The sequence below is a fragment of the Panthera uncia genome, chromosome C2 (genome assembly GCF_023721935.1).
Source record: "Panthera uncia isolate 11264 chromosome C2, Puncia_PCG_1.0, whole genome shotgun sequence".
NCBI lineage: Eukaryota > Metazoa > Chordata > Mammalia > Carnivora > Felidae > Panthera > Panthera uncia.
In genome coordinates this window covers 79,340,026-79,358,075 of record NC_064810.1, presented here as the reverse complement: position 1 = coordinate 79,358,075, position 18,050 = coordinate 79,340,026, and the positions used below count along the sequence as shown (strand labels likewise).

At 41.3% G+C, this 18,050-nt stretch overlaps 1 protein-coding gene across 1 annotated transcript in view; it reads right to left on the bottom strand.

The window, feature by feature from the left end:
- DGKG (diacylglycerol kinase gamma) overlaps positions 1-18,050 on the bottom strand; it is a 201,998-nt gene that overhangs the window by 126,832 nt on the left and 57,116 nt on the right. The window contains exons 4-6 of the mRNA XM_049628419.1: positions 10,932-11,094; positions 10,279-10,341; positions 2,216-2,386 (exon numbers count right to left, since the gene is read on the bottom strand). Coding sequence (XP_049484376.1) covers positions 2,216-2,386; positions 10,279-10,341; positions 10,932-11,094 — 397 coding nt within the window. The remainder of the gene's footprint in view (positions 1-2,215; positions 2,387-10,278; positions 10,342-10,931; positions 11,095-18,050) is intronic.

The following is an 18,050-nucleotide window of genomic DNA, read 5'->3' as shown; positions in this document are numbered from 1 at the left end:
TGTAACTTGCTACAGTAAGAGTCTGCTTAGTGACAGCCTTAGTAACCAATTATATTCAGTCAAGATTCGTCTTCTGCCATCAACACCAATAAAAAAATTCTCTGTAAACAACATATACAAGCATTCCCTTTTGTCTTTAAAAACCCTCAACTTCTGTTCCCTCGGAAGGGCACTATTTGGCTTGCTGCCCAAATCTGTGTTCCCTGAACTGCTATTCTGAGGCCCTAAATAAGTGCTTTTGCTCTTATACTGGCCCTGCCTCTTTTCTCTCTGAACAGACAATAGTAAGGAGTCATTGTCTTTCAATGTGATAATGGTGCCGTGGTTATATTTAAGAAAAAGTCATATTTTTTGAATACTGAAATATTCATAGGTGAAATTATGTGATGTCTGAAATTTGCTTCGACATTTCCTGGGGCAGAGGGAATGCATGGGAGGTATAAATAAAGCATGATTGATTATAAATCAGTAATTACTGAAGGTGGCTGATGGGTACATGGAAGCTCATTGTACTTTATACTTTTATCTACGTTGGAAATTTTCTATAATAAAAAGTTTTTTAAAATGCAGTTTCTTGGGGTGCCTGGGTGGCTCAGTTGGTTAAGCGTCTGACTTCGGCTCAGGTCATGATCTCGCTGTTTCCGAGTTCCAGCCTTGCATTGGGCTCTGTGCTGACAGCTCAGAGCCTGGAGCCTGCTTTGGATCCTGTGTCTCCCTCTCTCTCTGCCCCTCCTACACTCATGCTCTGTCTCTATCGCACTCAAAAATAAATATTATCGAAAGAAAAAAATATATATAAAATAAAATAAAATAAAATGCAGTTTCTTTCTATTGCCATTACAAAGACCCAGTCTGAGAGCCACTAGTATGAGAACATCTTTCACATCCTCTCTGGTAACTATGAACAAATATAAGGCCTCAAACTCAAAGTCCAGCTGAATCTCAGAAATAATTGGACATTTCACTTTAAACACTAGCCAAAAGAGATATAAATCTGCTATATTTGCTACCAAATTGACACTTAAGGCTTGCAATTGTTAACACCTCAAAACCGTGGGTGGTTAGTGAACTGTTTCACTTTGGTTTGGGCGAGGGTTAACCTTTGCCAGATACTTCCCTGTTAATGTTTCAGTTTTGTTGACTCATCTTATTATTAACTGGAATTTTGACTTTTGCTATGATGTGTTGTTTTTCCCTTTAATGTCTACTAAAGTCCCAAAAAGAGCCAAAACAATACATCTTTTTTTTTTTTTTTCCAACGTTTTTTATTTTATTTTTGGGACAGAGAGAGACAGAGCATGAACGGGGGAGGGGCAGAGAGAGAGGGAGACACAGAATCGGAAACAGGCTCCAGGCTCCGAGCCATCAGCCCAGAGCCTGATGCGGGGCTCGAACTCACGGACCGCGAGATCGTGATCTGGCTGAAGTCGGACGCTTAACCGACTGCGCCACCCAGGCGCCCCAATACATCTTTTTTAACGAGGTCCTATTGTCTTCTGTTTTTAAAAGTCTGCCTGTAGGCTGATGGAGGCCAGTGAGCCCAACCCTGCAGTGAGTCTTACTAGGAGCCCGCAGGCTGTTTCAGCTGCTGTGGGCTTTCCTTTCTGCCACCAGATATTATTCCCTCCCTGAAACCAACTTTAAGGAGCATTGTGAAACCAAGATCAACTCCCTTACCTAACTAGCTGTTTCTCTCTAGAGGCCAAAAAAATGTGGCGTAGGGGGGGTGAAGAAATGAAAATAAGTTTTAATGAGATAGAGACTGATTAATTCTCAAGGAAAAAAAAAAAAGATTCCCTCATAAAGAGTTGTTTGGGCACAGAACAGGAGAAGGAAGACAAATACTGAATATCCTCCCTTGAAAAATAAGAGAAGGTGGCAGCTTTTTGGTTGGAGGCTTTCAGGAAGTTCCTTCAGCAAAGAAGGGGAGTCTTGACCCCTTGTAGAGACTTCTCCCCTTTCCAAATCCTGGTTCTCAATACCAAGGTCTCAGATGCGCTTCCACTCTCCATACAACTGGTTCTGGTCCCAACATGGATTCCAGGAAATGTTCAGATCACTGTTGGTGACAGGACAGAAACATCTTCCCCAAGCAGGCATCACCAGTACCCATGATCCCAGATCAATCTCCGTCTGACATGTTTAGAAGGAAGAACAAGACACTACATCTTCCTCTAGGAAAAACCTGAAGCCCCTTGACAGGGTGGACACTTACATTCCAGCTTATCCTGAGGTCTCCCCGTCTCTAGCAGGGACAGGTAACACACGACATCCTTCAGGTACACTATAGGGGATTCTGAGCCTGGAGATGGAACAACAGGATTTCCCAGGAGGGTTGCAGCCACTTGGTCTTTTGCTGGCACCTGCTTCTCGGTGATCTTTGATTCTGCAATAGGCAAAAGGAAACCATCCAACGGCACTTAACGTTTAGTAAATATTAAACCTTGTTTGTTGCTCCATCATTTTCTTGGTAGAGAAAGTGTTGGTTACTTAAATATGATCAAATCAGTGGTCCTAGAAATCCAGTTTGTAGCATTCATACTCTCTGAATGGAGCCCATTCTGACACTTTTAAGAATCTCTATCATTGTAAGAAATTCACCTATACCCTGTGAATTTTCAGAAAAGATGAGAATGATTTTTAGTAATATCAATACCCAACAGGTAAATGTCATTTTGCCTAATTTTTTGGGAACACTTACTCAATTTATAGAGTTACTTTTGGCTGGGATTCCAAAATCCAGACAATTGGTCACGTACCAGTACACCTTTTTACAATTTTCTTCTCAAATACATTCAAAGATAAAGAAAAAGATGAACATTCAAAAGAGAAAACTGGGATCAACAATCGACAAATTTCCAGGCACTCGGAAGAATTCTGACTAGCTGCAAGCCTAATCTATTGGATTAAGAAAATGCAGAGAGTGGTTTATCATACCACAGGAATACGGTAAGTTATCCCTCTGGAGTTTTCCTTCTTTTAGGTTGGAAAACTCTGTCTTTCTTGTCTTCTAATCCAGAAATATGAGGTTATTGCTAATGAGAAAACTGGGCACCTATATTTTACTGTGTGAATTATACTTTTCTCAAGGCACTTTAAGGGATATCTCTCTTCCCCCCAGCCTCTCTAGATCCATGCCCATAAGAAATGATCTCTTAATAATTTCCAGAACGAGGGTAAATTTGCAGAAAACACAGGGAAAAGTAAGAGGAAGACTGGTAGTGAAAAATCCACTTAGGTGTTGTGCCACTAAGTGGTGGAGGTCTGAAGATATAGACAGAGGGAGAGACAGCCCTGATGTAATGGCTGCTTCCAGTAATGGAAGGCAATGCAACCGGTATACTTTTTATTCAGAAAGCCAAAGTGCCAAGCAAAGGCAAACAGTTCCTATCAGTCCAGTAGAGCTGTGCAACATGAAAGCCTACCTTATGAAACAGAGCTATAAAACAAGGACAGGAAACTCCATCCTGAAGTCTCAGAAAACCAGATCTTCAGAAACAATTTCCTACTGGACAAGAAAGACCCTCAGGAGGTTGAGAGAAGATATGTTAAACTGGAGCAGAGAGCCTCAGGGGTGAGCAAGGTGGGATAAAAATACAATAGGGTGAAATAAAAATAAGGATAGTAAGATGGGGGAAACTGCAATAAAATTACATATGCAACACAAGTATTAAAATCAGCACTGGAGGAAAAGTTATGAAAAAACATAATCTATAAGACAACTGTGAGAAATCCTTTGCACTAGGTAGCCCATTATACCTCAAGTTACTGTTACATCCTCAGATTATCCATCCATGAAAACACTATTATAATGACTTCTGTTTTGACTAAATTGGAGTAACACGACCAAATTTATCCTTCTACTGAAACAAAAAACTGGACAAAAGATATGAAACAATGGGCACTGAATGTGGTAGCACCAAATGGTGATCCCAAGAGACAGAATACAAATGAGATGATCCCCATAATTGCCACATCATACTGTTCAGAAAGAGTTTCTAGGCTGTAGCACTGGTAGGTGGAACCCAGGAAGATTCTGGAAGTCTCTCTGAGCTGAAGAGATAGAGCTTGAAGCCTGGGGAGCCCAAGGTGGCTAGAGTTCACAGAGCAGAGCACCAAAGAGGAAGAAGCTGCACAGAGAGAACTCCAGAGGTCTACAAAGGGTACTCTGTGAATAATCAGTGGAGAGTTCCGTTCCATTATTCAGCTGAGTAACAATGAGTACAGATGTGCGAGGAGACTACTGGAGGCTGGAGAAAGAGTCAGTATTAGAGGGAACAGTCCCTGGAATGCACAGAGAGCCAGGAATAGTGTCTATTCTCACCAACTAAGGTAGAAACCCCCATAACTCATGAATCATTGAGTACAGTACTCAGAAGAGTTTTGTTTTGATTGTTGGGTAAAATTAGCAAATGCCTTTCTGGTCCTGGCTAACAAACCTTTAAAAGCTTGACCTGAAAAAGGTCAAACTATTTCCAAGTAGCCTAACTGTGCCCCAAAACAAAGCTCAAGAATTTTTATGGGAATATCAAAATATCCAATACCCAATGATGTAACATTTTCAATGGCTGGCATTTAATAAAAAACTGACAGGTATGCAAAGAAGAAAGGAAATATAAACAATAATAACGAGAAAAAGCAATTGAAATGACACAGATGATATAACAGACAAAAGCTTTAAAATAATTATTACAACTGTATTCCATATGTCCAAGAGGCTAGAGGAAAGATAGTACACTTTAAGTAGGAATATAAAAGATATTTAAAAATGCCTGTCTATATCAAGTGTCTAGATATGATGCGTGAAATGAAAAAAAAATGCACTGAATAGGACTTAGAGTGGATTAGACATTGCAGAAGAAAAGATTAGTCAATTTGAAGCACAGCAAAAGAAACCATCCAAAAAGACTAAAAAAAGAAAGAAAAAGAGCATCATATTGTGAGCTGTGGGACAACTTCAAGTAGTCAAATAAACATGTAGTTGGAATACCTAAAGAGGAAAGAAAGAAGTAGGAAAAAATTGAAGAAATAATGGCTAAAATTTTTCCAAATGTGTCGATATTTGATAAAAGCAATAGAACCTCAGATCCAAGATTCTCAATGAACCCCAAACACAATAAATATAAATAAAACTACATCAAGGTGGGGTGCCTAGGTGGCCCAGTTGGTTAAATGTCCGACTCTTGAACTTAGCTTAGGTCTTGATCTCATGGTCGTGAGTTCAAGCCCTGTGTTGAGCTCTGCACTGAGCATAAAGCCTACTTTAAAAACAACAACAACAAAAACCCCCAAAGCTACACCAAAAACATCATAATCAAACTGATTAAGATCAATGATAAAAAAAAATCATAAAGGAAGCCAGAGGAAAAAAGGCACATTATGTAGAGAGAAACAAAGATAAGAATGACAGTAATTTTCTCATTGGAAAGAAAGTAAGCTGAAAGTCAGTGGAACAACATCTTTAAAATACTAAAGGAAAAAAAATTGTCAACCTAAAATTCCTTACTCAGTGAAATATCTTTAGAAAAAAAAGGCAAAATAAAATTTTTTCAGATGTACAAAACTGTATAGAGCTGCACTACAAGAAGTGGTAAAGAACATCTTTTTTGTAGAATTATATCATACAGAAACTTAGATTTACACACAAGAATAAAGAGCACTGAAACCGGTAACTGCATGGGAAAATATAAAAAAATATTTTTCTTATTAGTTAAATCTCCTTAAAAGATAATTAACTATTAAAGCAAAAATAATAACAATGTGTTGTGCAGTTTATAATTTAACATATGTAGAAGTAAAATGTATGACAACAATAGCACAAAGGCCTAGATAAGAAATGGAGATATATTGCAATACATTTCTTATAGTATATGCAAAGTGGAATAATATTACTTGAATGTAGACTATGATAGTTAAAACGGTCACCAAAATAATATAACAAAGTTATAGCTAATAAGATCAAAAAGGAGGCAAAATGAAATCATAAATAATTCAATTAATTAAAAGAAAACAGAAAAAGAACAAAAGGGGAAGAAAGGACAGATAGGAAAAAAAGAAAACAGATAGCAAGATGGTCCCTTTAAACCTAACCATATCAATTATCACAGTAAATGTAAACATTCTAAAACTCTAACTAAAAGGCAGAGATTGTCAGATTAGATAAACAACAACAACAAGAAGAACAACAACAAGACCCAACTACATGCTTCCAATAAGAAAGGCAGTTTAAATATAAAGCCAGGGGCGCCTGGGTGGCTCAGTCGGTAAAGCATCCGACTTCAGCTCAGGTCATGATCTTATGGCTTGTGAGTTTAAGCCTGGTGTCAGGCTCTGTGCTGACAGCTCAGAGCCTGGAGCCTGCTTTGGATTCTGTGTCTCCCTTTCTCTCTCTGACCCTTCCCCACTCATGCTCTGTCTCTCTCAAAAATAAATAAACATTAAAAAAATTTTAAGTATAAAGACACAAATACATGAAAAGAATGGAGAAAGATACCATTTTAACTATAGTTAACTAGAGTTGCTACATCAATTATGAACATAATTCTAATAAAGTAGATTTCAAAGCAAAGAGTATTACCAGGAATAAAGAGAATCATTTCATAATGCAGAAGTCAAATTATCATGAGAACGTAACAATCCTAAACATTCCACTCCTAGATCTTTACCTAAAAGGAATGAAAGCTGCCCACACAAAGACTTGTACAAGAATATTCATGTTGTATATGAAATATTCTCAAACTGGAATCAACCCAAATGTCCATCAATAGATGAATGGATAAACAAACTGCGGAATATCTACTTATATACTAAAATACTAATCAGCATTAAAAATGTGTTAATTGTTGATGCACATGACAACATGGATACATTTAAAAATTATTACGCTGAGTGAAAGAAGCCACACCAAAAAGTGTACACTGTATGATTCTATGTATATAAAATATGGAAAATGCAGTCCGATCTATGGTGACAGCAAGCAGATCAGTGATTGTATGGATCTAGGGGTGGGTGGCTAGGGAGGGTGGGAGAAAGAGACTATAAAGAAACTTTTGGGGATGACATGGTACTAGTTTTATAGATGTATACATATGCAAAAACTTACTAATTATACACTTGAAACATGTGCAATTAATTTTATGCCAATTATACCTCACCAAAGCTGTTTTAAAACATTATTACAGCCTTTTACAAAGATCTTTGGGTTACTAGGACTGTGATTGGATCTGGAGCCACTGTTCTAGTCTATGAGGTGTACTGTTCATTCCAGTCATGGAAATGCTGGGGAGCAGAACGACTGAGAGGCACATAGTCCTACTAACGTTTTTCTCCTCAAGCTACCTTATATGAAATACCCCTAACCCACAGTCATCTAAGTACATCCCTCAAGGGCCGTCAGTAGTCAAAGACTAACACCCTCTTCCGGATTACATAGGTTCTGTCTAGGTGCCATGTCATAAACCCTTTTGCTTGAGTGTTCTTAGGCAGACCTGACTTATTCCACCTTTTGTCTTAGTCTCTGTATTACTTCTTGCCTTCCAGTTGGGCATAGTGGAAAGAACACCAACCTAGAGGCAGAGGACTAGGTTTCTCGCTCTGGGTTTGTGTTAATGGGTGTGTGACCTTGCACAAGTGGGCTTACTCCCCACATCCAACCTCAGATTTTCATCTGTTGAAAGAGGGACTTGTATTAAAATGGGTGTTTACCAAAAGTCTTGAAGGACATGAAAAATGTTTGTGAGTATAATGGTAAGTGAAAAACAAAGCTGGTTCCAAAATTATATATATAGTCTGATTCCAATTCTGTAAAAAATTATAGAAAAAAATACATGTGTGTGTATGCATGTGTGTAATTGCACTGGTAAGTTATGGATGGTTTTGTTGTTTCCTTCTTTTTTTTTTTTGTATTCTTCAATTTTTTTTTTTTTTTTTTTTTTTTTTTTTTTACAATATGAATAATGTTACTTTTATAAACGGCAAAAACTAAGAAAAAAATTCCAAGGACAATATTCTGAGTTGCTGAAACATCTTAGGAGCCTGAGGAACTAAATTAAAACCAGGAGACTAAAGTTCACGTTGTTTATCCCAATTAGGCCTGGCCATTCATGGAAAGGTGCATTCAGGCCTTCCTAGCTGACGTCCTGACAATGACAGACAGATTGCTCAAGGTTCTGAGTCCATATCTGGACTCAGTGAAAGCCCCTCTCTGCTGTGTTTACAGACCCAACCATTAATCCACCTGGCTCTGGAAATGAATAACTTGAAGTGGGCTGTTCGAGATCCAAGCTTGGATATTGCTCTGATAAGCCTAAATAGGCCATATCAAATCAGAATTTAGTTTCCTCTGGCTTCTGCCTGGGCAACAGGAAAAGGCTGGGATTTTCAACAGATGGCCTGATCTAAGGTGATGCCAGAACTTGGCTCTTCCTTACTGGCAGAGGCTTCTCTCTGTGGTATCTGTCTGTCCCTACATTCCTGTTTCTCGTGAACAGGGGCATCTAATTAAGACATCCACGCAAAGTAGCCCCATAGGAAACGGATTTTCTACTTTAAATCTCAAGTCACTAAAAAAGATGAAAAGATGCTATATACCTCCTTGGGCCAGCAGTCAGATCATTACCCTTTCATTATTTGACCCCAGGAAACTGATACTCTCCATAAACAAGGAAAGTGGTACATCATAAATCACTTCTCCAGGTGTAAATCTCTGGAAGTTGCTCTCAGACCCAGAATGATACGAATGTTGCAAATTAACGTGGTGGTCAAATAAGACAGCCAAGTTCCATTATTACCACCTTTTCTCAAATATCATATAATGACAGTAGCTCTAATACATCCTTCCTTGGGGCCTCAGAAACCTCAGCCACTAAAACAAATCCTGTCCAGACAATTTGGAACCTCAGAAAATGAAGTATAGCTTCTCTCAGGTTCATCTTGAAGTTCCAGATACTCAGACTAAGAAAGCCTCTGGGTAAAGAGTTTGGGTCCAAACGCTTTTCATGGTTGTTTTAGCTGCTCAGAGTTTAGAATCCCAAGGTTTCACCCTTCTCTTCCCATCATGAGAATAAGCTATGTCATAACACGCCTCTGCTATTATTCCACATAAGATTTAAGACTTATTTATAACTTAAACCCATTTTACCAAGGGGCCATGAACCTAGCAAGGCTGGGTGAGATGCTGGGGAGGGAGGGTGGGTGAGCCATACTTTGCAGAGTCTTGCCCTGATGCTGCCCCTGAAGGCCTCAGGAAGGCACCGACGCTTGTCATCCTTGCTTTGTGCAGTTCTGGGAAGACTGGAATTTGCTGAACTTACGGTTCAACGGCAACTCTCCTTTCCCAACCACGTTCTGCTTTTTATCCACAGTAAATTTTTGATCTCACCAGTCCTTCAGTTACACACTGAAAAATCCTTAATCCTTCTAGTTGCCCTTCTTGCCATGACTGGAAAAAAGATTAGAACTACATCTAATATCCACTTGAAATTCTCTCATCGTACCAAGTCCCTGGGAAATAAATCAAACTAATTTTAGCCGGCTTCCCCTTGCTCCTCCTCCTGACTTCCTTAAGCCGGTGCACACAAATACCTCCAATTCTCCCATCCAGGCCTTTGTGCTACAGTTATACATTTGATTTCTACATAAGTTATATTATAAACTGCACAACACAATGTCATTTAGTTTTTTTTGCTTCAATAGTTAATTACCTTTTAAGGAGATTTAACTAAGAAGACACATATTCTTTACATTTACCCATGTGGTTACCAGTTTCTCTTCATTCTCATGTGTAAACCCAGGTTTCCATCTGGAATAATTCTACTAAAAAGATGTTCTTTGCCATTTCTTATAGTGCATCTGGGCACACCCTTACCATCCACTGGTAGAGTCATCTGTACCTCAGCCCTACAGCTGCCTCTTTATATACACACACACACACACACACACACTCTCTCTCTCTCTCTCTCTCTCTCTCTCAAACCCTCATCATATACTTTCTCCTGAGAAGGCTCCCCTTCTCCCCCTTCTGGCCAGGCAGACCCATCAGAAGTAAATATTGAATGAGCTTTCCTGTTTCAGGGCTAGTGAAGCATGAACCCGCATCAAGACTCAGAATCCCAGCACAGTTGAGTGGTGGGGGCCCCCAAGATGGAGGCAGACAAGATCTGCTCAAAGGACATACAATGACATGGAGACATGCTGCTGGGTATATCTCTCCCTCCTCCCAAGGATGAGGTATTCCCCAGTCCCCCTCAACACTGCAAATCATGTATTACAGAGACTTACCTGTATCAGGGGCACACGCCTCATCTGCTTTGGCACCATTATCCACATTCTGTATGTTGGCATCTGGGGAGTAAAAACAAGATTTAAGGACCAGCCTACGTTCTCCAGCTTCTTACAGATGCAGGCAGGGGACCTTCCCATGGGGCCTGGATCACTAGACTTGTGTGTCTCTTTGAGTATCAGCTGGGTTCATGCTGATTTGTTGGGGCTGACTGTGTCTCCCTCACTATAGCCCAAACTCCAAGAAGACAGTGACCACAATTTACCTTCCTCTGGTCTCTGACACTCCTGGGTTCTTCCAGCCTGGGTACATGAGCTGAATGTGCTCCATCCAAAGGCTTCTTGCAGCCTTTGCAGAAGACTCTCTACCCCCTGCCACACATTATTTGATGCCTCCTCTCCCCCCCTCCACCCTCCCTTTTGAGCCTGGGTGCAGGAATTCTGCTCCTCTTTATTCCTCTGAGAAAGCGATTAGACAGCACTTCCTGTGAGACCCCATGGGGAAAGGAGTCCTGGAGTCCTGGTTCTCATTTCCACCCCATAAGGAAGTTACTCTGCACAGGGTACCCCCTAGGAGTTCAGCCTGTGGCTGTGGCAAGTGCATTACAGCTGCAGCATCTCCCTTCCATCTTGGGGAATGTTGGTCTGTGTACCTGGGCCACTGGCCTCATTGCTGGCCCCCTCCGTTGGGTGGTCAGGGGTCTCCTGTCTGGGCTTCTGGCTGAAGGCCAGGAAGAGGTGCGTGCTCAGTGGCTGAGGAAGGTCCACCTCCAGGTATGCCCTCATGAACAGCTTGAAGACATCATAGCTAATTGGCTGAGGAAGAACAAAGAGGGAAAAAGTCAGTGCAGAGAAGCAAAGGGACAGAGAAGAAGGAGAGAAGAGAAACTTGGGGCCGGGGGGGGGGGGGGGGGTGCTGGCAGGTGAAAGAAATGAAAGGAAAGCAGAAAGAAGTGCAGTGATGGGTAAATGCTGGAATGAAAAGGTCAGTGGGTGATGGAGGATGACAGGCACAGGGAGCAGGGAACAGGATACAAGAAAGAGAAAACACTGATGGTTGCATGTTGGTGCTCACAGGAGGCTTCTGTAACAAGACGTGTCTAAAACTAAGTAGAAAGGGGGTGATGGGGAGCAAGCACTGGGTGTGGAGGGTTCTGCCCACAAGCCGGACTTGGTCAGTGTCCTGGAATCCTAGTTAAGATGAAGGATGTAGCTGAAAACACGGTAGAAAGATGGGTCTTCTGTGGTATTTCCATTTCTGTTTGTGTTGTGAGGGATGGGATTCCTGAGTATTTGAGTCTCAGAAAACAGGAAAAGACAGGCTCCATCCTTCATTAGTTTCATAACTGACCTTCCCTGGATGAACCTCAAGATTAACAGGCGAGGGTATGTGTCTGGCTCAACTGCTCTCTAAACATGTCCTTGCGAAGGTTTTAGGCACTAGGAGAAGAGCAGGAAGCCAAGGACAGAAGGTAGAATCAAGAAATGTGCCAAAAACTAGAAGCTCTCCCTGCTGTATCTCTCCCACTACTGCCTGGCTTATGGTCCCAGGCTGGAAGCAACCATGCCAGAAAGGGCTGCTGTGCTCAGCAAACACTCAACAAAGACAGTTTGCAGTGAATCATCACTGGCTTGTGCCCTGATGGCATCAGATTCTTCATCAAATCGGCAGATGCTCCTGGAAATCACTGAGGAAGCTCTACTCTAAGATCTGCTGTGCAGGCTTTTGTAAATAACAACAGCCATGAGAATAAAATCCCTTTCTGGGAGCCTATTTGGTTCTCCTTTCAATATGTTGATAGCATTTAACCCCTTGTCTCTTCTAGAAAATCTGAGAGCCTTCCCAGAACTACGAGCCACCTTGAATATACACAATTAGGTTTGGGATACAAAGTTTTGGCCCTAAAAACAGGGGATGCTCTCCTGGTCCCAATGGGAGGGAGCTCACACAGCAGTTTCTACTTGTCCCAGGTGGGGCTGTTCTACACATCTTCTTTACAGAGTGGAGGAAGCCTGATTTGGCCAGACAGAGGAAAACGCAGGCTCTTAGCAAGTTAAGGGATCTCAAACCAAATGGTGAACTCACATTTCTTGTGACAACTACCAATCAGTCTCTATCTCTCTGTCTTTTCTGCCCCTGAGTCTCTGGGTCTCTCTTTTATACTTTTTTGGTCCCTCTCTGTCTCCACAGCATCACCTCAGAATGTCTCTTCCTTACACATCCTCCTCTTTTTTACCAGTCTGTGACAGCAAAATCTTTTCCTCCTACTTTCCAAGTGGAGCCCACCCACTATGACCCTTGATTCCAGCCTCCCTGCATCTGGAGGCATCTCCCAGCATCTGCTTCTCTACCTGCAAGCACGTTCAAGGGCACTGCTCCAAAGAAATGGTTGGTTACTCGAATTACTGTCCTGTCTTTCTTCCCTTCCCCTTCAACGTTCTCCAGCCAGACCACACTAGCCTCGTCACCTCCTTAGTCCCATTTGCTCTGGGCTCTAGCCCATCACTTCTGAACCCACTCTCTTGAAGGTCATAGGTTCAGTTGTCTCTTTTCAGACTTGCTCGTCTTCGGCTTCTCTGTAGCATTCCATCCTCTCTTCTTAAAACTTTCTGTTTTCTGTGGTGTTGTGCTATTTTGGTTCTCCTCATTCTCTGCTTTGATTTGACTATTTGCTGATGTTACTGTCCTTATTTTAAAAGGCTCTTTTTGCACTGTCTTTTCCTTCATACTATTTTAATTGGCAAGTACTGTTTCCAACATCCAGTTGACCCTTGAGCAACACAGGTTTGAACTGTGCAAGCCCACTTACATGCAGAATTTTTTCAATAAATACAGAACAATACTGTAAATGTATTTTCTCTTCCTTATGATTTCCTTAATGACATCTTCCATTCTTTAGCTTCCTTTATTGTACAATATAATACACTATATACAATACAAATAACATAGAAAATGTGTGTTAATCAATGTTTATGTTAAAAGTATGGCTTCCAGTCAACAGGAGGCTATTTATAGTTAAGCTTTCAGGGAGTCAAAAGTTATACATGGATTTTCAACTGTGTGTGTGTGTGTGGGGGGGGTCAGTGACCCTAACCCCCACATTACTCAAGGGTTAACTGTAGTTTTGAGCTCCAAAGTACCCTGTTAATCTTTTTTGGTTAGCATCAAACTGAGGACTATCAACATAAAATATTTCTGGAAAACAGACTATCCTAAATGATTTTTAAAAAGAGAAAGTTTAACTAAACAAAGTCTAACATAATGCTCTTAAAAAACCAAAGCTGAAAGGTCATCAAACAAGATCAGAGTGGGATTTAGGAGACTTCGTGACTGGTCTCAGCTCTACCACATTTCCTCTGCTTTGTGAACCTCAGTTTCTTTGACAGCAAATTGTGAGGGATGAACTAAAAGGTCTCAAGTTCTAAACTTTTATTATATTCCTCTCTGAACCAGCTCCTCTTCCTAACCCTGCTGTTTGTTAATGTCAACAATACCATCATTCTCCCGATATTCCAGGCTCAGCTTTGAACCCCCAGTCATCTGAGATTAGGTCTTGTCCCTTACTTCTGTTCATGGTTCTTCTGTAACATCAGTCACATTCAGTCTTTTCTGTGTGTCCACTGCCCATCTGCCACCACTCTGACAAGAAGGCCATTGAAGGCCCAATGTTCCTGGTTTCAGACTTCTGTTTCGGGCATCCTGCCTGGACCACTGTAATACTTCTCGAAGGCTTCCTTGCTTCCACCCCATCTGTCAGTCCTCTCATCTTATCCATCCTTGCCAAACTGATCTTACCAAAGCACAGTTCTGATCAGATTGCTTCTCTACTCAAAAACTTTCCATGGCTTCTTATCACCACAGGAGAGGTTAGATCAGTTTTAAAATCATGTGCCCTTCTATAACATTTAAACATGCATTCCCATTTATCTTTACTTATAAATGATATACATGTACTATTGTGTTCCTCTAATACATTATAAAACATACACAAAAGAAGAAATTAGAAAATAGAAGTTAGATGAGATAAAAATCAATGCAAATAGAAAATCTAATTTGTAGTGTTCCCATATTCCAGTGGATCATCCTGTATACTCCTTGAGTCCTCTGGGATTCACAGCCCTCCCATAATTCCACTCCAACCTAGATTTGTAGCTACTTTAAGTACTGAGACCATTCTGGTATGTTCTCCTATAATTCCCTACGTGTACCTCCACATTCTATCCACACTGATCTCCATGTTCTTTCCTGATCAAGCATCCATGCATAACACATAATCTGCTTCCTTCTCTACCCTTTAAGAGGTTAAAATTCTAGCTACCCTTTAAGGTCCTGCCCACATGTCACCTCCTCTAGGAAGCCTAGTATGATCTCCTATACCTGAATTTCTGTACTTTTCCTCTTTGGTTCCTATCCTATCACACTTATATCTGCTGCCCTCTATTAATATATAGTTGTTTGTGACATATGTATCCTTAGTCCCTCAACTAGATCTGGAGCTCTAGGAAGGTAGTAAAATATCTTATTTCATCTAAGTATCTGCCACACCATCTACAATAGTGTTGCCTGAGAGGTATTTTAGTGGATGTTGGGTTTCTCATTGGTACACTTGGCTGTCACCAATTATTGTGGGTTCTATTCAGTAATTATATATATATATGCCTTTTAGATACAAGAAACACCTTGGGGAACACACCGAAGAAATACACATGGGTCCATACCTTCAAAGAGACTCAGGTATTAAAATAATTCTAGTACAGAATTAATAGTGGTGAGTGCCATAGGAAAAGAACAAACTGTTATGAGAACTTAGAAAACAATGATTGAACACATGTCCAACCATTCATGATCATATTCTGGGCAACAGGATGGCACAGAATAAGCCCAGAAACAAAGGTCATTCATACCAGAACAGCCTAGATGTCCTCATGTCACTGAGGCTCTGAAAGTTCAGGGACTTGCCCCAGCCACCTAGCAGTAAAGGAAAACCAGAAGCCCAATCTTCTGACTCCCAGTTTAGAGCTCCTGTTACCATATCTGTTCTGGGTCCCAGTGTTAACATACGGCTCCCTGCCACCCTCTCCGGGAACCTCAAGTACAGTAGGCAAAGAAATGTGACTGTGTGCCACTCTCAAAGTTATATCTGGGTTATGAGTAAGTTCTTTATGAGCATAAGCCAGGCTCAGAGTAGTTGCTAGTGAATGTGTGATAGGTAGAAAGTGGTGTTTTATGTCAAAACCAGATAAACACTATGAGGCAGGTTAGCAATTCTCTGAGCTCTGGAATAACATGCTAGGCACTGTCATGGCACAGGCCTGGTTTTTTTTCCCCCCCAGAAACTGCAACTTTCATGTAGGAGATAGCTGGACAATTGCTGTTTCTGTAATCTGTTTAAAGTGTTAATTCCTATACAGGTTAAGAAGGGAGGGGAACTAGATGGACAGCTTACTCTGCATTGAGCAGTTTACATACATGATCTCAAGTCTTAAAATAACAGTATGAGGTGGGACTATTACTGCCATTTTGTGGATGAAAAAAATTCTGAAAAGATAAATAACTTGTTCAAAGTCATAAAGCAAGTGATAGAGCTGGGTTTTGTGCTTAGATGTATCTTGAGTCTAAGATCATAGGGCCACCAAGCCACCTTGCCCCTTCTGTTCCACTGTTCTTGTCCACTTTCTGGCTGTCTTCTGCTATACTCAGTTCTCCAGAGAATCACTCAGTGCTGATGGGCAAGGGCATGGCCAGATGCAGTGCTCCACTCTGCAAACTTTAAAAAAAAAAAATGTTTATTTGAGAGAGAGAGAGCAGAGGAGGGACAGAGAAAGAGGGAGGGAAAGAATCCCAAGCAGCCTCTGTGCTGACTTGGGGCTCAATCCCACAAACCGTGAGATCATGACCTGAGCCGAAATCAAGAGTACGATGCTTAACCGACTGAGCCAGCCAGGTGCCCCCAACCCCCAACTCTGCAAACTTTTATTCCTCTCCTTGCTTTCCTAGCCACCTGCCCCTTCCCACAACTAACTCATTCCTCCTTGAGACATTTTGGCAGCAGTAGACCATCAAGCTCAAGAGAAATTAAATTCTTTTTGTTTCCCCAACCCCGTGCCAGGACATTACACCTACTAGAAGCCAGCCGTACTGTGAGGGAGAATAAAATCAGAATGACAGAACTTCCCTGGGACACAGCAGTGCCCGGCATACAAAGAGTGGGGGCCAGCATGATGGAGGCGGGCGTGGCAGCAGACTCCTAACAGCCAAACCGCTCTCTGCTTCTGAAAGCTCCCTGTGGCCTTCACACCCTCTGTGGCCCTGACCAAATTGTTCCCCTCCCACTCGTCAGCCACATGGCTGACGGCTGATTAGCAGCCTCCACCCTTCTTTGTTCCTGTGTTTTGGAGCTGGGGGCTGGAGAGGCGGGTGGGAGGGGCAAGGAGTTTTTTGCTGGCTCCACCATCTTCTCCTCAGGAATGTTCTTTGAAAGGGTTCATTCTCAGTCTAGCCCCTGTGCTGGCAACCTTCTTCCTGCTTCATTCTCCTAATAATTGGTGCATTTTATCCAAAGCCCCTGCTCCGGTGTACTTTGAAGACATGTACTTTGTTGATTCACTGCCAGTGCCCAGCAGAGAAGGGGTTGACTCAAGGTTTGTTAAAAGGATGACAATACAAATAAATAAGTGGCCAGCATCATCCCAAGTTTGTCCTGCTGATCAGTCATTTTTCTGCAATTAGCCTTCATAAAAGGACCCAGGAGCAGAGAAAAGGAAGTTGAGTTTAAAACATTCTGGGGAAAGGAGCCAGAAAGGAAATAATAGTAAGTACCCTTTTTTAAGTGTCCCATAAAGTATTAGATATTTCACAAAAATTATCTCATTCAATCCACTCTTCTGTAAACTTCAACATTTTTGTTTGGTTGTTGTTATCTTCAGGTCACAGAAAAGGAAACTAAGGTTCAGAAACGTGAAATATTATTTCAGGCCACATACTGGTTGGCAGCAAAGGTAGAAGTCTAACCTAAGACCATGTAACTCCAGGGTCATGGCTCTTAAACTTAAGCCTGCCAATAGGAAGTAAGTTCTGGAGGGCAGTAATCATGCTTTCTCATCTTTGTATCTTCTATAGTGCCCAACACAGTGCCTCGATGCTCAAGAAACATTAGATGAGTTGAATTTGAAAGTTGGGGATGTCTTCCATTCATTTGCTCATTCAACAAATATTTCTTCAGTGCCTGCTATGAGCCAGATATTCTTCTGGGCACTGGGGATACTGAAATGAACAAAAGTGCTCTAATGGGAGAAACAGACAATTAAAAAGTTATATAGCATGACAGATGGTGAGAAATACTAAGAAAGACAATAACATAGAATGGAAAGATAAGAAAGGAAAGAGGGCTTAAATTTTAAATACAGTAGGTGACATTCATTAAGAAGGTGACTTGAGCAAACGCTTGAAGGAGGTGAGGAAATAACGTGGATACTGAGGGAGAAACATTCCAGGAAAAGGCAAAGGCAAATGCAAAAGTACTGAGGTTACAGCAACCTTGGCTTGTTTGACGGCATCAAAGAGGCTAATATGGCTGGAAACCAATGAGGAGGAGAATAGCAAGAGATGAGGTTAGATGGTAATGACCTTGATTTTAACTCTGAGTAGGGGGTAGAGGGACCATGAGGGATTGTAGAGCAGAGCAGTGAGATGATCTGTCTTAAGTGCTAACAGATTGCTCAGGATGTGTGCAAAGAATAGACTTTAAAGGTCAAGAGCAGAAGCAGGGAGC